Below are 22,379 nucleotides of genomic sequence, written 5' to 3'. Positions count from 1 at the left end.
TTTATGTTGAATATTCAAACTAACGCTTGCAGCCTGACTCTCCCATGTGCCTGACTGCTTCGTGTTGCTCCAGAGCAGCCACAAACCTCCAGAGCTCGCTGCTCCGTGAAGCTTCGCTCTGGCAGAGCAGCAGGGGCGCCCCAGCAAACGCGGGCTGGGCTAGCATTTGTGACCCTGCTGTCGGGGACCACGGGAGCTGGAAGGGAGGCAAAGCCTTGCAGCAAACTGAAAGAAAACCTTGCAAACCAGCCTGGCTTAATAAACTTTCAGTTACGAAGTATAATCTCATAAGAGACCATTCATTGTAAAATAAATTCTCCAAGTGAAATTTATATATAAGATTTTAGTATTAATTACATAGGAAGGTTGCAGGGTCTGCATTATTCTGTTAATAGGATCTTCAGGAAAAAAAAGACAGGTCTGACACAATGCATTAGATTTGTTAAAGGAACAATTTTTAATTAGTTTTAACAGATAAGTTAATTAATGAATTTGCAAATACATACCCAGGACATGTATTCGATATTCAAAAAGTAGATGCTGGGATTTTGCAGGGAATACTCCTTAATAAAGAGATGTGTGCCTGCCTGAAGTGTAAAATTCAACATAGCCATAACTGCGGATCCCTAAATAGTGATTTCCATAATTACACAATTAAAGCAGAAAGACTCAATTTAAGGCATGCAAATATTCTTAATTCTGCTCTGCCATGACACTGTAAAGAAGAGACAGATGAATCTGATTATGGGCCCAGAAACTGCAATCCTGCTCTAATACTCAGTCGATGGTTGCGATTTATGGCAGAGCGGAGTTAGGATTTCCTCAGCGAACTGCATGCACTTTTTTAAGTACAACTTTAACTTTCAATTTCTTTCGTTTATACTACTTAGCATAGGGATAACTGCAAATCACTTTAATCTAATTTACCCCAAAAGAGTGATGATACGTCTCTCCGTATAAACTCCTTCTTAACATAACATCTCTCTAGGAATATCAATACCACATACGATTTTTCAATTAAAGCAGAAACGCAACCTTTTCTGTCTGAGGAACTTTTTGTTATCTTTTTCTAAGCTTCAGCACCTGATGTGTGGATAAAAAATCCGTCTTCTGGGGATTTTCAGCTAAATCTATTATTTAAATCCCATTTATTAAGGTTCTTTGCTTCCGTGTCTGAATACTCTCGTACACCTTTTTCCTGCCAAATAGACTCCTCTGCACAATGCACATCCTGAGCCATACAGCAAGCACACAGCCCTGCCGCCTGCACAGCTGGCACGCCCGTGCCAACCCTGAACACCCCCTGGGCCGGGCTGACTGCACCCGGGGTCTTCATCCACGCCATGAGATGTTCTCCTTCAGTCCAGCATGTATTTCCCAGATGAGGCAGAGCTGCTCACAGCCGTAGGACCCCAACATTGCCTCCTGTGCGGCCCCCAGGAGGGCAGATGGGCTCCAAGCATCCTTCTCCCATAAAGGTAGGTGGCCGAGCACTTTCGGCTGCCAACCCATCTGGTGGTAGGTCCCACCAGGGGGGACCTGCTGCCATTGCACCTCCAGATAAAGGCAGGGTAGATTCCCACGCTGGGAGGCGGCTGTTGCATGATTTGTTGAAGGCAGAAGGAAGCTCTTTGTTGTAGCAATAAACCTCTCACCGTCAGCAGAAATACGTTGTACGGTCATTAGAGTGGGTAAGAGATGCCCCACAGCTTGGGGTTTTGTCGCTTCGCAGTTTGCTCTGGAGAGTGTCGTGTTCATACAGTCTTAATGCTTTTAAAACCAAAGGTTTCCTCTTTTATATAGGTAAAATGAGCACTCACATGCTTATAAATGCTCCCACACCCTTGAGTTTGCTCCTGCAATTCAGGTGCATCCTGAGACATGCACAGCTCCAGCCCCTTCACAAACCCCCTCAGAACAGGGGGAGCAAAGCACTGCTTGCATCCGAAATCACGCCATCAGCTCCGCAGTCTGAGGCTATGGCTTTCACCGGAATTTCCCCACGTTAGGGGGTTTATTGTCACCCAAACAGACCCGATCCTAACGACTCAGCTGCTGAGATTTCTGAAGAGGCTTTGATGCAAATGAAGAACTTGTTAATCATCCTGCAGGGAAAAGTCCTGGACCTAAACCCCTGTGGTTTTGGGGCTCCTGTTCCACGCAGCTGGTTGTTTGGTGCGTTATTCGTATCAACCCATTGCAGAGAGCACCAGTCTGTGTTGGATACAAGATCACTGCAGACTGTTTAGAGGGACCTATGGGCACTGACAGTGAGTGCTTGGAGCACGCACGGTCCTGGCAAAGGAGGGGACAGAAAGGATCACAGCTAGAAAAGGAAGGAGCAGTTCAGTGCTGACAAGGACAAACACAATCCAACACTTCCTTTTATATAACCATTGGCAAACATTTCTGATGAGCTTTAATGCCTCAGAGTAAAGATGATGCTGGGGTCAGGAAGAGTGAAGTGGGGTTTGTTTTTGGTTTTTTTTTTTTTGTTTTTTTTTTTTGCTGGTCTCACAAATAACTTTGCAGATAGCGGTAATTATAAATAGTCCTTTTGCCATTTCCTGATTGTGGTTTGCCGACTCGGCCTTATTTATGGCAGTGCATGAGAAGCATTCAGCATTTCGCCCTGTCTCGGGGCTTGACCTCAGCGGTTCGGAAGCAGAGTTCAAACTTCACAGTGGGCACTGAAACGGAGGGATCCCCTGTGTCCTGTCAGGGCAACCTTGGATGCAAATGAGCAAGCGCTGTGGTGGGTTAAGGGGATCGTGAGCTCTAGATTTACTTGAGCAGACTGCTATCAATAATTGCCTCCTCCGGACTACTCAGCACATACCCCATGATGAGGCTCCTTGCTGGAAACAGCACAAGTGCCTTCCTCAGATTTCTCATCACCTTGCTGGGCTTCGCCTCTGGTGTGTCCATCACAGCGTTATCCCTAGCTGCACTTCTGCAAAACGGAGTTAGATGTGCTCCATAAAACGGTTTCCAGGGGCTAAGAGGCATCTCCCCGTGACTCATTCACTCCTTCTCCTATTTCTCCTTCTTCTATTTCTCCTGTTACCACTGTCCTTACACAATAGCCCAAGCAGAAGTCTACACCACAGCACGCAAAGTCCCAGGGTGCTCCATCGCCTCACGATAGATGCTGTGAGGGCTGTGACACTTTTACAGAATACAAATTGTTTGTGCTGCCTGCCTTAAAAACACGGTAGGGTAATAATGCAAAAGATTATCAAGCTTGTAGAACCAGCCCTTGTATCCGTGTGTATTATGATAATCTTCAATCATATTATCATATCGGTTTATTGCAGCCAGGACCCTACCTCCTCCAGCACATGGGAGGTCGATTCCTACCAGGAGCCTCCTCCTGGTTCCTGCCAGGATGGCATTCCCAGTCTGCAGTGACTACAGAGCTTCCTTGGGAACAGGAAGCGCTGCTGCCGCCCTGTTTTACAAGTAGGAGAGCTGAGAGAGGCCACTGAATTCCCTGCGGCAAGCCTGGTGCCACACAGACGCTGAGGACCCAGGAGGAATTCAAGGGTTCCAGGCTGGGAAGCCTGTGGAGGTGTGAGCACTGCTGTGCCCTCCACCCACAGCCACTGGGAACTGGAATAAGAAGAGAAAAAGATTGATCTTTATTGGAAAGTCAGTTTTGAAATGTGGTGGGGAGACCTCCCGGCTGGAATGGGCCCATCAGGAGTTATCACCCAAGGAAGGTCTGAGGGCACTAAAAAAGTAAGGATTTGGGTTTTCAGGCTCTGGGCATGGTCTTCCAAGAGGAAGTTTTGAGAGATAAAGCAAAATCTTGGTGCCGGTCAGGGCAGAGTCCCACTGAATGCAACCGGAGTGGCAGGCTGGCACGGCCGAAACATTGTCCCTAACATGCAGGAGAAAAGGCCACCTCATCATGAGACACTTCAGCCTGAGTGACATGATGGATATCTCTTCCTTTCGGGATTAACTCATCCTTGAAATTCCTTAGACCTAACCAGGAGAAATTTCCTAACTCAAAATGTCTCATCTTGTAGAAATTCTGCATTAGGCCTCACCCCGGCAGAGGAGAGCGGGCTGTTCTTCTGGCAGAAGGGATCACCATTCGGTGATATTTGTTACGTGCTGACAGCATGAAACCCATGCTCAGCAGCAGAAACACACTGGTTTTGGAGGGACGGTTTCACAAAGCCAAGACCAACCAGCAGCCGAGTACCTCCAGAAGGCAGCTTCAAACTCCAGGATCTGACCAAGAACCAGCAACTCTCTCCCACGGGGCCCCAACCCCACCGCCCAGCATGACGGCCGCATTGGTTGGAGAGCCAAAGCAGACTGCGAGGCCATGGGAAAAATACATATGAAAAAGACCTGGCTGGTGTCTCTGGCAGTTTCCTGGTTGCTGCTCGATTCCTGCATCCGTTCTGTGCGCACGGTCAGAAGAAACAGGAGAAGGTTTGGGCTGAGGAAGCTCGGAGAGCTCAAATACTGCCCTTCCAGAGGGAAGACAGACCCCAAAAGTAGGCAAAGGGATGATTTACCTATGCGGTTCATGGACACGGGATGACAGGGTGCCCTCCCGTGTTACAAACACACTGAACGGGAGCCAAGCAGGGTTAGGTTGGAAGCGAGTCATGGTTTCACCTTTCAGTGGTGGAGGCGGTGAATGGTTGGCCAAGTCACCACGAGTCGTGATGGATTCTCCATAGCTGAAGACACTTAAAAGCATGCAGTGACTGCTCGAAACAGGCCCTTAGACATCACGGTATGCAGAGGGGTGGGGATCTTTTCTCTCCAGGCTTTGATTTCAGGAAGGAGCGAGCAGGCTTCCTGAAGGCGGCTGAGGGTATCTTCTCTATGCGCTTTCTCCTCCTGCAAACTCCACATCAAAACGACACTTTTTCCCAAACCTTCCTCAAACTATATTATTTGTTAAACACCCTATTTTGCTTTACTCTGGCCCACGGGGGAGTCCTTCTGGCTTCTCTCCATGCCGACACTGGGGGTGAGAGAGCCTCACGAGTGGTTTTTGCCTCTTGACTTCCCACATCCCTTCTAAGCTCATTCGGAAAACATCTTCCCTTGCCCAATGTCTCCACCAATTCCCCTGCCCCTTTGTTTTTATTTAGCTCTTGAACTACATTATCTGACTGTAAAGCGTTTTGGAACGAAATCTGCATGAAAGATATTAAGAAAAATAAATTTGTGTTTTGCAATATCTTTGAAGCTATCTTTAGCCTGGGCAACAGGAACAAAATCAGTGTTCGGCTCTCCACAAACTTCTAGCTTTGTGGAGCTCTTGGGAAACAGGGTTTGATGGGCCCAGGCAGGGAAATCCACATGTTCAGATTATTTTATTAATACTATTAATAACTATTTTTGGCAGTGCTTCCAAAGGGGGAAAACCACCAGGTATGCACGCGAGGTAATTATGTTTATAGTTAATGCTGTATGTTTTCCACAGGAAGTGGCGCTGCCTTTTTTTTTTACTCTTTTGGGAGGAAAATAGCCAAAGCCTGCTGGGCGGCACCGAGCGTCGTGAGCACGTGCCCAGTAAAAGCGCTTTGCGGAGGGAGATGGTGTCAGGATGAGCTTCACGTGAGGATGGGGAAAGATTTTCCCCCGTTTTGCTTCGTGGTGAAACAGCTCTCAGCCATGGCGGGGGGGGGTGACACCAACACCTGGGAGCTTTGGGCTGGAAGGACAGAGGGTGACCTGAAGGAGCCCTGCTGCGGGGGCTGAGGCAGGCGAGAGCAGGCAGGGGCAACGCTGCCCACACCCTGGTTCTTCTGCCGCTCGCAGACCCTTCCTTCCGCAGGTCCCGCCGTCCCACCCCAGCCCGAAGCCCCTCGGGTCCCGCTTCGCCCCCGGGCCCTCCCGCAGGCCCCGCGGCGGTGCTGAGCCCCGACGAGGGACGCCCGTCCCCTCCCGAGAGGCCGGGGGAGGCTCGGGGGTGCCGTGCGGGGCCCCCGGCTCCCACCCCAGCCACAGCCCGCCGGGCTTTCGCCCCCCGCCCCGGGCCGAAGGCCGCCTCGGGGCCCTCGGGGCCCGGCCGGGGAGGCGCAGGCGAGGCGGGGGCCCGACCCCGGCGCTCTGCCCGGGCTTCTCGGGGGCCGGCTGCGGGCCGGGGTCCGCGCCCCCCACCCCCCACCCCCGGCGTGGGGCCACCCCACGGGGGGCGCGGCGGCCCCACGGCGGCCGTGGAGCGGCCCCACGGCGCGGAGCGGCCCCGCGCCCGCCGGGCGGCGGCGGCGGTGGCGGCGGCCGGGCTGGGCGGCCGCGGCGCGGCGGTGCCCGGCGCGGGGCCGGGCCGGGCCGGGGCCGCGCGGGGGCGGAGGGCAGCGCGGGGCCGGCCGGCGGCGCAGCGCGGCTCCCGCGCTGGGCCAGACTCAGCCCCTTTCTCCCGCCGCCGCTGGCTGCGAGCGCGCTGCGGCTGGAGCTGCCCCCAGAGCGGGTCGTGATGGCGGCGGCGGCGGCGCGGGCTCGGCAGCGGGAGGCGCCCGCCCAGCCCTGCGCGCCGCGCCGCTAGCGGCAGCGCCCGTGCCCGCGGCGGCCGCCCCGGCCCATGCCCCCGGGGGGAAGGGGGGCTGCAGCAGCCCGGCGAGCCGCCCACCCGCGCAGCGGGGGCATCGCCCCCACTCGCCGCTCCTGGGAGGGCGGAAAGGAGGCAGCGGCGGCGGCGGCGGCGCCGGCATTGTGCGCGGCGGATCGCAGGCCCCGGCGGCGCGGGGCTCGCCTGCCTCCCGCCCCAGCCTCATGAACCAGCCGGACGGCTCCGCTCCGGCGGCGGCGACGGGAGCGCAGGTACGCGGCGGCCGGGCGGCGTGTCCCCCGGGGGGAGGCGGAGGGAGCGGGGAGGAAGGGAGGGAGGGCGGCAGCCGCAGCCGCCCCGTCGCGGAGCCCCGCCGGCGGCGCTTTGGCGCAGTGCGCGGGGGGCGCCGCCGGGGCACGGCTCCCCGCACCGCCGCGGCCCGCGCCGGCCCCGCCGCCCGCCTCGGACCGGGGCGGAAAACAAAGCGGCGCCCAGCAGCCATGTCGGCGGGGACGAGCCGCCGGCCGCGGCCCGGCCCGGCCCGTGCCCGCAGCCGGCCCGCCCGCCTGCCCCCGGCCCGGCCGGCGCCGCGCTCCGGGCCCGCCGCGCCCCCGCGCCGCTCCCGCGCCCTTCCCGGGGCTCTCGCTTTTTCTCTTTTGGGGTTTTTGTTTTATTTCTGTTTTTCCTTTCCCTTCTCTAATTTTCCTCCCGAACGGTAGTTTTTTTTTTTTTTTTTTTTTCCATTAGAACGACGCCACCTAGAGGAGACTATTTCGTAAATAAAAAAAGAAATTAAAATTGAAAAAAAAAAAAAAAAGAGGAAATATTTTGCTATTTCTTATTTTTCAAGAAAGTTGGGGCCGTGGGGCGGTGCGGGGCCGGGGTCCCCCCGCCGCAGCCCCCGGGCGTGCCCGGCCGGCCCCGCAAATTTCATTTTTGTGCCTTCGGAAGCAAAGCCCGGCTCATATGTAAATGAAAATTAAGCTGGAATTTGAATGAATTCAGGTTTCTTCCCCCCCCTCAGCACCCACCCACCCCTTTTTCTGGAGGAAAAGGGAGCCCGGGAGCGGCGGAGTGCTCGGAAATGAAAGTAATTCAAGTTCGAGCTGGGCACCCCTGGATGAGCTGCAATAAAATGATTAGTTTGGGAAAGTGGGAGAATTACTGTTACGGAGCAATTATGAATTGTACTTCATTGTAATTTTGAACTTGTGCAGCACGCTGTGCCAAAACTGGTTTTGTTTTTTTGGTTTTTTTTTTTTTGCTGCAGTGCTTAAAGTTATTTCTTTCAAATGAGGAGTTTTGCAGGAAAATTAGAGCATAGAAAATTTGCTGTGGACACACCCAAATTTTTTTTTTTTTTGGTGATTTTGGATTTCATGCAAAACTGCTCTTAAACAATGAGGTTCTAAACACAGTCCAGGAAAACACGAGGACAAGCAAAATTAAGAGTCGAATGTCAGTTTTATTTTTGAATTTCTTGGCTTTTCTGATGGTTTCTCCTGGCATAATTAAAACATAGTTTCCAGCATTTAATTTCCTACTTCTTTTGTAAAGAAAAAAAATTTCCGTGGTAGGGTTTTTAGTTTGGTGGTTTTTTTTGCTTTTTTTTTTAAACACACATCCCGTAACAACTCCAGATACTGTGGATCATATAAATCTAGTATTTACACAGGTTTATTATAAGGTCCGCCATGATATTATGAATATGCATAATTAACAATATTGTGAAAAAATAATTGCAGATTTAGTGATTTTGATTTTTTTTTTAAACCGGTAAAACTAAAAGTGCCTTTAAAGGGCTCAGCCATGATATTTTTTCCCAAATTCAAAATCCTTTTCCTCCTTGACTCTTCCTGTAAAGCCTTCCTGGAGTTTGAATTGAAAATCTTCTTTTCATAATTTTTTTGGGGGGTTTGTTTTTTTTAAATGCTGTTTTGTTCCTATTATTTTGCTGTTACGGGGTGCCTGCGAGTTCTGGACTGTGTACACACTGTTTTATTATTGTAGGGTTGCCCTTGAATACTGGGGTCTTGGTATTGATCTTTTAAAAATTAAATAACAAAAGAGCACTGAAACATGCATTGTTTCAAGAAAAAAGCAATATAGGGGAGATACATGGCCTTTCCACCCAAAAGTGGGGGAGGGAGAGGAAGGGAAAGATTAGGTCAACATTGAGTTTTACCAACCTTGACACAGTCTCCTCTCTAAAATGGGGACAAAATAGCAAGATGGCTGGCTCCACAGCTGCAGCAGTTTTTTTTTTTCTTTTTTTTTTTTTTTGAAAAAGGCATTTTTAAATTTTGAACTCAGAAGTGAGTTTCTGGAGCTGCTGGGCACCCACCTGCAAATGCTGAAATCTGGGCGCTTAAGAAAAAATTAAATTTCAATCCGGAATGAATTTTTAAATCTAAATCTCAAATCCCAAAAAGTTGTGGTTTTTTTTTTTTAATTTTTTTATTTTGGTTGTTTGCTTGTTTTTGATTTTTAGTTCACTGTAACTTGATATTTTCTTGAAATTAGGAGTGGCTGGTGAATTCAGGGTTCTGGGTCTGGCTTTTTTCACCCTCCCCTTTATTTGTTTCACCTTTTGGGTTGCTCAAAGTGAGGGGGGGGTGATGGAAAAAATTTGCAAAGCAGGATAACTCTTGGGTGGAGGAGAAAATACTCTGAAATGTCAACTTCATATTTTTATTTTTGCATTTATTCTCCCCACAACCCCCAGAAAAGGACCCACCCTCTTCCTGAATCTCTTTTTTAGCAAATAATGAAGCGAGTACCACGGTGACAGACCAGCAGTGGTGCAGTTAGAGCGGGGTGGCACATGTGGGTAAAAATTACACACAGCGCTCTAAATTGAATTAAACAATCCTGGAGAATATTTTATTCATGGTTTCATCCGGGAAGCTTTAACGTGGTGGCTTTTCCATATTCTTATACTCCAAGAATTCCCTTCATAGAGCTGCACCCCGTAACTTTCACTTACTCTGTGATTTTACCCAAAGAAACCGTTTAGCTGTAATTTATTTTTTTTTTTTTAAGGTTTCATACATATTTTCCAAACTGAGATCTTTTAATGCTGGGCTTTTTCTCTGCCCAGCCCCACACCCTCACCCCGAGATCTGGGGAGCAACATGATGACTGTGCCTTGGGCTGGGGGAGGGACGCGCTGATGGGTGCTGCGTTTTAATTACTAATAATGGTATTTATTCAGTTTTGGATCCCAGTGACAGTTTGCAGTTGTATCTTTAAAGTTTATCATGCTATCCTAAAATAGAGGAATTGAAACTTGGAAGGCCCTAGTTTAGATCTGTTTTAACCTGTTTTCAGCTGTTGTGGGAATAAGTGGGTTTTCTGTCAATATTTGAATTGGGTTTGGGTGTTGCACATCTCCTCTGCAGAGATGAAAATGCAATGCCATAGTACTCGGCTGCAACTTGTGGGGATGCTGTCATGCCGTAGGTGTGTGTACCGCAACCTTTACAATTTTTAACTCTGTGTATATCAGTTTCTTTTAAACAACGGCTTCCATTATATGTTCCGCCGGTGATGAAAAGCTATGCTTGAGGTTATAATGGGTTTCTGAATCTAACCTTTCTGTGTGCCGGTGTCCTTCCAGGAGAAACCTCCTCCTGCTTGAAAATTTTTCATAATTTTTCATTGCAGTCTGCTTTCAGGGGGATTTTTTTTTTTTTCTCCACACACACCGCCCCCCCCCCCCCCCCCCCCCGGGAAAGTTGATGAATATTTATAATTTTAAAAATTGCTGTTTGGCAACCTGGAAGGGGGAGGGGGAGGAAGGGAGCCCGGCAGAGCGATACCAAGAGATTTCTTGTGACATAACTGAAACATTCCTTTTCTTCTTTTTTAAAGAAAAATTTCAAGTGCCTCATCCTCAGTGAGGATAAAAATAGGCATATTTTTGTCCCTGGATGAAAATAGACATAGTATTATTAAAGTAGTAGATAATATTTACACAGCACCGTATAAAACCTTAGGACGCTATTCGCGTAACTCCAGAATAATTTAAATATATGTTACTGCCATAACGCAACGCCGTGAATAGTTCAGTTCACGGGTGCAGTCACGTGGCCCCAGCGATGCACAGTCAAGTTTGCAATTATGCAAGTGCGGCAGTGAAATCGGTGTTCGAAAAGTTTGATAGATTTTAATTTTTTTTTTTTTTCTTCCCTTCGGGTTGAAGCCTGCTCTAAGGCTCGGGCTCTTACGGATTCAGGATTTGGGCCTGCTTCTTTGGACGCTGCGCCCGCTGAAGGATTTAGGCCTTCCCGCGGCGGTGTGGTGGGGCTGCGGCGCCGGGCCCGGCTGGTTCCCGCGGCATGGCTCGCGTGGCACCGCTCCCCTCGGGCCGCGCTGGCTCCGGGCGGGTGAGCGGCGCGGGGAATTGTACCTTTCAGGGTCCCTGGTGTTGCGCGTTGAGCTGGCGGCAGCCTCAGCTTGAGCGTCTCGGGCATCGCTCGGATTTTGGGAACGGCGCGGTCGGGCGTTACCCTCGTAGGGGAGCACGTGGCTGCCCGGCCCAGGTGGGCTCCGCCGGACTCCTTGCGCGCGCGTGAAGCCTATGGCACCCGCAGAAGGGTTTGCTGAATCCCACCGTAACCTGCTGCGGTTGGCGTAAGCCGTTTCCGTGCTAATCGTGGTGGGGGCTTTCAGGGCCAAAATGCCGTGGAACGGGCAGGGTTGGTCCCGCAGCGGTGGGGGGCTGCCCGTCAACGTGACTTTTGTCAGAGGTGCCGTTTGCAGGATTAAGCCCTATTTGTACATAATGTGCCAAGTGGGGGCACAGAGGGGACGGCGAGGGGAAGAGGCGCCTGGGCAGGGGCTGCGAGGGTGCTGGAGGTTGCGGTTGCTTTTTAGTAAGGGACACGATTAAGTGGCACCATGAGATATTTTTTGGTTGTAATTTCTAAATTTCTGAGCGTTTAAAACTCTAGCGTTACGTATATTTAGAATTTTGAGTTTACGGATTCAGTTTGGCCATACCGTGTTTTCTGGGGAAGAAGTTCCTAGTTTTTAAAGGTCTTTTATGGATTAATTGCTAGTCATCTGCCTCCTTTTTGCTTTTGTTTGGTTCCTTGAATGTCTCTTGATTATTTTGTACTATGTGATGCCAATTTAGTGGTTAACTAGTATGCAAACTACATCTGGACGTGTTGACTTTGCATTAACAATCATTGATTTGTCTGGAGCAAGGGAGTAGAAATGAATGATGCTGTTTGCCGTGGATAGTATATGAAAAATAACTATTTGCGATGTGTCTTTCTTCAGTGGCACACGGCTCTGGTGCAGCTTGTCACAGTAGCACTGCCTTGTTGGCAGTCGTGTGAGAGCTGAATTTTTAACCCATGACACCAGGAATGGGCAGAGGGACCTGGGAAGGCAGCGGCGTGTGGCGTACGGTGAAGGGGTTGACTGCGTGCCTTGCGTGGGAGAGGCACGGCATGTAGCTCCTGGTTACCTTGGTTAGCTCTGGTGACTGGGAGTGGGGTAAAAGTGTAGCAGAAAGGGATTGGAAACAATTTAGTATATGTAATATATAACATACATACAACATATATAGAGAGAGACCTTTTCACTTGGGGACGTATTCGGGAGGATGCAAAATTTAATAATTATAAATAATAAGCAGTGGATTGAGCTGATGGGTGGCTTCAGCAACAGGTGGTTTTCTGCAAAGCCTCTGGCTGCAGTGGCAGTGTTGGCTCTGGCTGGAGCAGAGCCTCCCATCCCCGCCTTGGTCTTGGGGAAGCTGAGATGCACCCATAGCTGCTACACGTTCAGGTGACTCATGGGACATAGGAGGCATTGCTACACGCTTCTGTCTTCTTTGGAAGAAGGGAAGAGCTGGAGGACATGCCCCTTCTGTGGAGCAGGTCCCTTCCCAAGATACGTGCATGCTGGAGGTGTCAAAGCTACCATGCCCCACTCGTTGGACAGGTTGTTTATAAACGCAGAGTTGCTTTCCTTTGGTTGATGTTGAATATTTAGGTCTTGAATCTATCCTCCCATAGTCCTGGGTCTTATTTCCTGTCTCCTGTTGAGCGCTCTCATTGCCCTTGGTGCGACTGGTGGTGTGTGAAGTTGAGCGTGAGTGCTAGTCTTGCGTTTGGGCTGGGGTCAGCAGTCTGGGCTCTTCCCACACAGAAGTGGCCTTGCTAGCCTGTGCAGTATGCATGGGCTGGTCAAGTACCAAAATGATGGACATAGGTGATCTCCTGTAATGTGGGTTTCACACACCGACACTATTGAGCATGTAAATGCACGTGGAGGTGCTGGGCAAGCTGCATGATGGCCCTTCTGAGTTACTTGGGTTTTACTTATATGAGTCTCTGTTGCTCCCAAAGTGAGCAGCTCAAGATGTGGCAGAAATACCAGGTCAAGTAGAGAAAACCATTCTCTGTCATCTTTGAAAGTGCAACTGCAAAGAAGTTTCTTATTCAGAGAGGTGTATTTGGGGAAGGATACAGCACTGAGGGTACAAGTTGTGTGGAAGGGGTTAGACTCTGTACCCCTACTTAAACCAGGTCTGTATCCATATAGAAGAGTTTTTGTGCTCTACATCTTTTAGGCTTGCTTGGCAATTGAATGGCAGTTAGCTGAGGTTCATTGACCAGTCTGCGAGCGCTTGTGCCAGCACACAGGAAGCCTTTGCTCTGAGTGAGGTGCTGCGTTAGGCAGCTCGGGGAGCAGAGGCAGTGTGTGAGGGTACAGGGCTCCCCTGTGGAGCTCGAACCAGCTGCGGCCTGGTGCTTGTGCCTTGGTGGGTGTGGATGGGCCCGGGTGACTCTTGGACTTTTGGAGATCAGGGCAGAGTTTCAGGCTCCTGCTAGGTGATGAGACTTGTGGTTGATGGAGTTATGCTCCTTCCAGAGAAGCTGGAGGCCACGCGGCCTCTTTGGGGTGAAATTGCAGAGCTCTGGGTCAGCCTGGCAGGGCTGGGGGGGTGGGGGGCTGCGCATGCCCCCGTGGCTGTCCCCTTGCGAAGGGCCCGGGGCGGCCGTGTGTGATGCTTTTCGGTGGTGGGACCAGTGTCACCGGACCAATTCCTCTGCTAGGGTAGCAATTCTTGGGAGTCTTTTTCCTCTGTCTTTATTTCTCTCACCTGTATTGCCAAGGCTTACAAAGGTTTAGCTGGTGTAATGTACCTGCAAAGATTTAATTACATAGGCAAGGCCTTCCTTGCTTGTAATTTACGGTACTCCTGTTTGTTTCGCTTCTATATTTGGCTGGTGTAATGTGAAAAATAAGGGTGGAAGTGGAAAAGCGTCAACTGGAGATTTTGCCTGCGCTGATAACGGGCTGACGCAGGGAAACGCGAACGTCAGTGCGTGGAGCAGAGGCTGGGGCTGCCGAAGCCGTAGAGAAGTCGCCATGTATATGAGGGATCACGTGTGTGTGCACGTGTTTATGCATATGGATGTGTCCGAGAGAGTCATTGACTGAGACTGCAGCTCTCTGGTGAGCATGGGATGCTGTGCGGGCTGTTGGGTCTGTACCGGCAAAGAGCTCAGCTCCTTGGGCCAGATAACGCAGGAGATCGGTGAGCCATCGATATCCTCTATACTGTTTTAGTAATCTGGGATGTTATCGCACGAGGTTCGATATCTCAACAACTGATAGAAATGGGAATGGCTGTGTTTGTCAGGCCTTTCCACTGGCAGTGAGCTGAGCAAGGTTCTCACTCGAGCTGCGAGGGGCCAAACGTGGTCATGTCCCAGGGCTGGTGCCCCGATGGCACTGCCATGTTTCCAGGGCCTTCAGGTTTTAATACTTGTTGTGACTGAATATCACTAGATGTATTCAGGCAGCAAGTAATTTTTTTGAAAGTTAATTTTTTACTCTGTGTGGGTGTAGGTATCCTTTCCTGCCTGAAAATAGCAGCAGAAGTGAGTTTTCAGAAGTTGGGTGTGCTTGCGTTGAAGGCCCGTCATTTAGGTTCTGCTTCCAGTATGTCGAGAACAATTTTAGTACAAGTATTTAATTGCTTTAGACCTATTTTTAGAAGTATTAAACCTCAGTTTTCAAAACTCTGCAACCAAAGCCAACAGCTCAGCCGGTGCGGGAGAACTGGGAGGGAAATACAGAAGAAAACCCGAAGTGATGTGGGTTGACCCCACTGGGAGCTGAGCGTGGTCATGGTCCTTGGCCAGGGCTTGGGGTGCTGCAGAGCCTTTGGGGTGCACGCTTGAAATTGAGTTGCCCGTATTTTGGTGAGGTTGTTTTTGTTACTATTCTAATTACTTGGCTACACGAGGGGAGAATGAATGAAACCCTATTTTAGCAGATTTGTACAATTTCTTACATTAAGCCTGCAGGCTGTTGGATGTAGTTTGGAAACTGAGTTGAGAGCATGCTGGTGAGCACCGTGCAGACAGCCCTGGTAGGTGCCTAGCTTGAACCCCAAGAACAGCAACTGCTTTCTGGGGGTAAATCTGTCACTTGAGATGTGATGCGCTTTAGTCTGTGGGCTGCAAATCCTGAGCTTTTACCGGCATTTGTGGTAGTTGTGATTTTGAGGGTGGGAAGGGAGGGCTATAAGGACACGGGGTAATTATTTGCTGGAAACAAAATAACTTTCTGCATTTCTGTATGCGTCTTTGAAACCTGTGGAGGGAGGCACAGCTGGATTTGCATTGGGCTGGTAGCAGAGGGGGTCTGAAAATCGCCTTGGGAAGCAGCGGGATTTGCCTTTGCAATCAGGTGGTGCCAGTGACAGGAGCCCATGTTGGGCTCTCGAGATGTTCAGGTGCGTCCTTGGGACAGCAGTGGTGGCAGCGACACCAGGGGACAGGTTGGGACCTGGCAGTCGGTGGCCCTGGGGTTGCCGGGCGGGTGCTTGGCAGTGGGCACGGGCTGGTGGGACTGGGCGGGCTGGCAGGGCTGGAGATGGACTTTGCCGGTGAAGGAATTAATAATTGAATACTGGGAAAACTGTCCCCGGGTGTGTTTTGACTGTGTCATGTTTAGACTGCTTCGGGGCATGTGGCTTCGGCTCTCTAGTTATGGTTAATATCACTGAGGCATACTACATATTAACCTCGAGGGAGGGATATTTTTACCTTCTTATCTGTCTTTACTTTAGAGGCCTATGAATTTGGCTGGTTGGTGCTAACAACCATTAGGATTAGCATTTCTCCTGAATCAGGTTTGTTAGGACACTGCTGGAGAGACAGCCTCTGAGGGGGACCCACTCTGCTGTGAGCCGGGGAGGATGCTGGGCGAGAAATAAGAAATGCAAATGTATCCAAATAAATGGCATTAGGTTGAGGCAAAATATATCCAGAGAAAGTTTGCAAGGTTCAAGTTGTGTTGCACGTGGTCTGAGAGCAGCGATGCCAATTCCCGCTCCTGGAGGCACCTCGCAGACGTTGGAGGGATGTAGGCATGGGCCCCCTGGAGCATCCTCAGTGGAAATAGTGGTGCCATTTGTAAAGGAGAAGAAGCACCCCAAAATTGAGAAAAATAAGAAACCCTTTTCCTGAAACCTTGCGTGTATTTAAATCTTTAATTTTATTTTACGCCTTAGTCTTAATTGGTTTAGTTGCTAAAAAATAGATTCACTGAGAGTGCTCCATTTGCCTTTGGTTTCTGATAAGGCGGAGGAGATAACAGTCACGTGTTGTGAATGTTTGTCTGACTTGTAAATGTGTGCTTTCGTTTTACGGAGAGCTCTTTGGCCTTCCTAGTCCAGCATAGACAGTGTTTGTGATTGTAGTTCATTATGTGATACTTAAAATGTATAAAATGAAATGTTCCTGTCTACTTGAAGCAGACATATGCCTACGTTTTACAAATTAACCTAATTAAATATATATGTAGAAATTTATGATATTCAGCTCCTAGCATAAGGTATGCAATTAGCATCCATGGAGCCAGGAAGGAATTTTCCATTTCTATCTTGACTTTTCCTCATAGGATGTGTGGTTTGGGTTTGGTGTTCGTTTTTTTTAAAATTTTTTTATCTTCAGTGCTTTAATTTTTGTTCTGCTTAGGAATTCACTTAGGGACCACTCCTGCAGGGATTTAGGCTTGCGGTTAAATTTCCCCACAAGTAGCTTTGACTGAAGTCAGTAAAATGGTACCTAATTCCTGTACTTCAGGCTACCGCTTTGACTCTGCAGGACAGAAGGATTTCGTTCTCTTAAAAGACCATTATCATGAGCAAAATATCATTCTGGAGGAAAAATGGCATTAGAATATTTACATTTTTCAAGCGTCTTCCTTCCTCCCACCCAAAAATAGCAAAAAGCATTATCTGTCTCCTCTGGATTTATGCAATTTTCAAGCGTTCAGCCAACATCGTTTCCAAAACACACCGTCCCTCTACCTTAACTCTATGGCAAGACAGCCCTTACGCAATAAATACAAGGAATATATTCCATTAATACATGCTTTCATTTAGACATATTCTGGCATCAGGAATAATGCATTTAATTTATTTTCTGCCAAAGTGTTGGTTTTTTTTTTTAAATATTTAAAGTTTGATCACGTTATAGTAGTTTGTTGTATAAATAATAATTTGGTCTATTTTGCATATCAATAGTTGAGTCCATTTAATTCACAAAAAGGCTTTTTTCCCCCCATAAACATCCCCACTGTTCCATCCCAGAAGGTGCTCTTTCTTAGCAAAACCAACGAAGTAAATGACGTTCCCAGCTCAGCTATTTTAATGATCCCACAAACCCAAAAAAGCAGTAGGAAATTTTTCAAAAGCAAACTGCAGAAACACTTTTTTGTGGACATCATAACTTTTAAACTTTTGCCCAATTATTTTTGCTAGATTTTTCTGAGTAGACATTGCAGCGAGCTGTCAACTCAAAGAACTGGGGACTGTTCTTTCTTTCTGGAAATAGTTTAGGGGTTTCAAATGTGACCCAAAGCTGACTTGAAGAGCATCTCCCAGCAAGGCTGAGGACCCAGCAAACTTGCTCTGTTACTAATTTGTGCGTGAGGCTATTAATAATTCTGAATGGAGAAGGTGAGATGTTGGATCGTAACCACTTTTCCCCTTTGGACACCTCTATGAATCCATCCTCCAGTGTTTCCCTTCGACTTCCTCTGTCGCCACGTTACTCCGTCTCTGTTTCAAGGCGGAGGGAATTTTGCTGTAAGCCACAGCTCCCAGTCTGTACCTTCACATGAGCTCTCTGCTCCTGCACTCAGGCTGAGGTGGCTGGTTTCTCCTTACCCTCTCTAGATGTATTTGCACCCTCTCTCTTATGCGGGATGCTTTTTATATGAGGTGCTGGAGCCGTCAGCAGCTTTGGTTCCCATTCCGCCATCACCAGATGTTGAGTGGCGACTGACTACAGAAATTAGAAGAAAATAGTATTGCAAACTCTTTTCTGGGTTTTCTTGTGACCTGCAGCCTTGCCAGAAAGCTCTGCAGGTCAGGAACTGTCTTATACCCATCCCCCGTGTAACTCCCCGTATGGGACAGATGATTTACTAATAGTAGCTTTGTTTTCCGCTCTGGCAGGTGTAGCATCCAGCTGTTTCTTTCTCACATCTGCTTCACGGTGCTGTGCCCACCCTGTGGAGGCTCCTCATATCTTGTCCCCAGGACGTGCTGCAGCCCCTCGTTATGGGGATTTTCAGTAGCCTGGCGTTACTGACCGCCGAGGCGGTGATTTGGGTAATTGCAGCATCTGCAATTTATTTAGGCAAACAGGAGCATGAAAAATATTTGCTTTCCCTTACTTGTGGGGTTTATTTTTGGGGTTTAGCTTTGTGTTTTGGGAGTCAATGACCAGCTGTCCTGCATGCACATTCTCCCTCCCGTCCTTGGGGCGCTGCTCCGTGGGGCTGCTTGCGGACACCCTGCGCGCGTCGCGGGAGTTTCTCTCACTGGATCGCCCTTGTCGCCCTCCTTTGCTGCCTTTCTTCCCGCTGTACTTCTGCAGTTGCTTTCGAGGTGGGCACACCAGAACTACGCGCAGTGCTATAGACGCAGCTTTATGCATCGGCACATCTTTGTTTCTTTACTCATAATTAGTTGTTGCCTTGCTGGCTACCAACAAATGCCGCGCTCATGCTCCTGGAGGAGTGCCCTCGGTGTGCCCTCGATTGCTCTTGTGAATGCTAATGTCTAATTTAGACACCTTGTTTTTGTGTATGTGGTTGTTTTTCCCCCGGTGTATTCCTTTCTCCAAATCTTACTTGGTGCATGTAGCAGATGTCTGCAGGACCCCACTGTGATAACGCACCCTTTCTGCCTTTATCTTCCGTCTTTTAATCAGTGGTTAATCAATGACTTGACTCCTTTATCCTGTGCATATGAAAGTGTCGTGAGTCTGCTTGCCTCTACTTTTGCAGAGGAAACTTGTCTCAGGCTTTTTGGAAATCCAGGTATGCCACGCCGCTCACTCAGCCTCTACTGGCACATCCACTCTTGCCAGCAGTCCTCGTAGCCTAGTGAGTTACGACTATCTACAGAAGCCATATTGATTCCGGATGTTTCTTATCTGTGTGAACACTGATTTGAATTTTTTTAATTTAATTACTGTTTATACTGATTTTTCTGCTAGAAAAAAATAAGTTCTGTGGTCCATAGTTCCTTGCATCTCTTCTGTAGCTCTGCCACTGATTTTGTGGAAGCTAGGTAATTTTAATAGCTCAAAGCCTTTCAGACTTCTGGAGGGATACTGTCTGGCCCTGTAGGTTGGTTGTCTGTTGTTGTTTCTTTTCCTCTTAGTTTTGGTAGGCAGGTCTGCACCTTTTTCTGGTGATCCTGCAGTTTGAGGCAGATACTCAGCTCGTTCCTGATGAGGGAAGAGTCCAGGAGGGGAATTGCTGAGCCCTGTCACAAGCGCACACTTGTGCAAAAAAGTTAAAATTTTTTCCTGTCGTTTATTTTCAGTGCTTGATTTATACCAGAGTCTGGCAGACTTCTGGTGCTTGTGTGTTTGATTTTTTTTCTTTTAATTAGGTTTTATTCCTTTGGCTACCTGTTTCTCAAAATCTTTTTCTGGATTGGCTTTTTACGGCTCTAGGTGTAGCTTCCTTGACTTTACATTCTCGTAATTTTGATTTCATTCTGAGGGTGTCTTTTTGATTCTAATGGCCTTTTTCGCTCTGCTGTTAAACTATGCTTATTTGTTTAACAAGCCCCTTTTGGTAGGTGATAACCATCTTCTCCTAGTTCTCCACCTCACCTGCAAGCCCTTTTAGCTGCTCCATTAACACTCTTTTAACACATTTTCCTATTTAAGTATCCTTTTCTTTAGTTAAGTGCTAGCATAATGGACTTTTTTGTGTTCTGAAGACCTTTTGCTTTGGCTGCCTGGTGGGCCCTACAGCAGGGCTGCGTTTTGGTGGTTATCTCTTGAGCCACATCTGCGCTTCCAGCCCCAGAGGGTGCAGGAGCAGCCGGGCTGAGCGTGGGTGGAGGGGCTCCCCAGAGCCCCTGCCTCCATCCCACCCCTGGCAGTGCCTCCATCCCTGGCAGTGCCTGGTTTCCTCCTGCTTGTGCCGAGGTTCGTTGTCCCTGGACAGCAGAGCAGGACTCCCGGACAGCTGCGCTGGCTGAGGACACGGTGCGGGGAGAGGTCCTACGTGGGTCCTAGAGCTGCTTTTCTGCGTCGAGCCTGCTTTCATTTGCAAGTCTCTGGGGGATTAACTGAATTCTCCTGTTACTGAAATGATGTTTTCTGCCTTGGCAGAGACCTGCAGCTTCTCTGGTATTCCTTGACATTTTGAGCATCCTTCTGTGCTCACCGATGCTGTAGCCGTGCTCTGCCTTTCTCGGATGGGCTTCCAGTCCATAGAGGTCCTCTGCTACCTACTGACGTAATAATCACATTTAATATATTGGGCTGCTTCTCTGTCAGCACAACTCCATCGTTCCTACATCATTTGGATATGGACTGTCATGCCTTGAGCCTTTTGTTTCCCACCTGTATTTTTACAAAGTGTTTCAGGGATACAGTGCATTTATGACCTCAGCAGTAGAAAATGCGTCACTTAAACTGCATGTTCTCCTACCCTTGCTTGATTTTCTCAGGCTTTAGTTTAAATAGGCCTTTATATACTGGCATCTGTTTTCATTTTGGTTTTGATGGTGTCTGGCTTTTTTGTAGGGGCTCCGTCCCCTTTGGCGTAAGCCCTCCTTCAGATCACACCTTGCAGCCCTCTTAACCTGCCCAGCCGTACTGGTGGGTCCTGGGGATTTCACAAAAAGGCACCACGTGGGTCCTCGGTTTTACTTTTTCGAGATCTGTTGTCCTCTGTGTCATTCACAGGTGCTTTTTAGCAAAGGATGGTCTCTGCCATGCAGTGAGAACTGTAGTCTGGGTTTAATATTGTTCTAAAACTAGGATGCAACTTGCATTGTGCAGGACCCTGCTGAGCTCCCCTCTCCCACCTCCTCTCCCCCGGCCACCCTCCCGCACAAGCAGGCTGAGTGCATGCGTGAGCCAGGCAGTGCTGCACTGGTGAGAATTAAAAAGGAAAAAAAAAAGGGGGAATAATAAAAGGAAGAGATGACAGTTATCCTTGAGTTAGAAGTTATCAAGAGCATAAAATTGATAAAGGAAGTTAAGAACACAAGGGAAAAAATCTGTGACTGTCAGTGCAAGGAACAGTAAGAAAGTATTTGTATTAGGAACAAAAGAAATTCTAATAATGGTTTGTGTAGACTTATCAGGACTGAGGAGAGGTAAAATGCATAATAAAGCAGAAAAAACTAGACATGTTTAATAAATACTGCTGTTCCTTATTTGTAAGGAAGAGGTATGATACGCTTACAGCCCATGTACGGAAGAGCTTCCAGGTCTAGCGTTAACCAGGGCAGGTGTTGAGCAGAGGCTGAGAGGTGGGAGTGTTTTCCAGCCGGCATGCATGGGTGACGTTCACTGGGGACACCTGCGGAGGCTGGCCATTGGGTTTCCATCTTTACTTTCTCCTGTAAGACTTGGATATAGTGAGAATATTCTAGAAAAATTGGTGAATGCTGCTGTTGTACTGTATTAGCCTGACATCAGCCTGGGAATGAGGACTGACAAAGCAAAGGAGTGCACAAAACATAGGGGAGGAGGTGATGGGAATATCGAACTGAATTTGTTCTTCAGCAGAAGTGACAGAAGATGTCATTTGCTGAGCTGGCAAAATGTCTTTTTTGACGTCATGCACCAAAACATCCTCTGGTAGCATCAAGCTGGTGTGAAACAGGTGGTGAACAGGGTCTTGGATGACCACCTGCATCATCGGTGGCCCCATGGGACCCAGCTCCACAGTGCTGGGGGCTAATGGTTGTGCTTGAGATGGCCGAAGGGTTGGTGGAAATGAGGTAACGAGGGAGTGTAGCTGTTCAGAGGGATTTAGATTATTGGTTAGTCTCCATCGGATAAACTTTGATATGGTGAATCATAGGATGTGTGCATCTGGAGGTGGGAGCTGGAGGGTTTGCCTCCGTGATGGGGAGGCCAGAGAAGGAACAGATGCCAAACCAGGCTTTGGGGTGGGAAAGGGACGACTGCTGCAGCGTAAGCAATGACACTGAGTCTGTGGGAGCGGGGTAGTGCAAACCATGGGTGTGCAGAACAAGAGAGCTGTGTGAGAACAGCTATTCTGTCTTCTCCGGTTGCTTATGCTTTAATACAATATCCCCATTTCCAGTTCTCTCATTTTTTTAAGAGATGTTGAAAAGTTGGAGAAGACACAGACCATGTGAGTGGAGTGAAGCAACTCGAGGAGTCAAAGGAAATATTCATTGGTATTTGTTCCTAAACATTTTGAGACGTGCACCGTATTTTGGGAAACTCTCCCTGACAATAAGAGTCTGAAAAGAGAAAAAAAAAAAAATCTCACTTGTTGATTTTTATCTTCATGGAGC

At 48.6% G+C, this 22,379-nt stretch overlaps 1 protein-coding gene across 9 annotated transcripts in view; it reads left to right on the top strand.

Moving 5' to 3' along the window:
* Positions 1 to 6,605: 6,605 nt before the first annotated feature.
* The window catches only part of ZNF618 (zinc finger protein 618), a 164,702-nt gene continuing 148,928 nt past the window's right edge, over positions 6,606 to 22,379 (top strand). For 4 of the 9 annotated variants that reach the window (XM_075112323.1, XM_075112327.1, XM_075112320.1 and 1 more), the window contains exon 1: positions 6,607 to 6,798. In XM_075112323.1, the coding sequence (XP_074968424.1) occupies positions 6,751 to 6,798 (48 nt within the window). In that variant the 5' untranslated portion in view covers positions 6,607 to 6,750. Of the gene's footprint in view, positions 6,799 to 22,379 lie in introns of all 9 variants that reach the window. The other 5 variants (XM_075112326.1, XM_075112318.1, XM_075112321.1 and 2 more) reach the window with 4 other exon arrangements.

This window comes from Phalacrocorax aristotelis, chromosome 17 (genome assembly GCF_949628215.1).
Source record: "Phalacrocorax aristotelis chromosome 17, bGulAri2.1, whole genome shotgun sequence".
NCBI lineage: Eukaryota > Metazoa > Chordata > Aves > Suliformes > Phalacrocoracidae > Phalacrocorax > Phalacrocorax aristotelis.
This window is presented reverse-complemented; position numbering and strand designations above follow the sequence as displayed.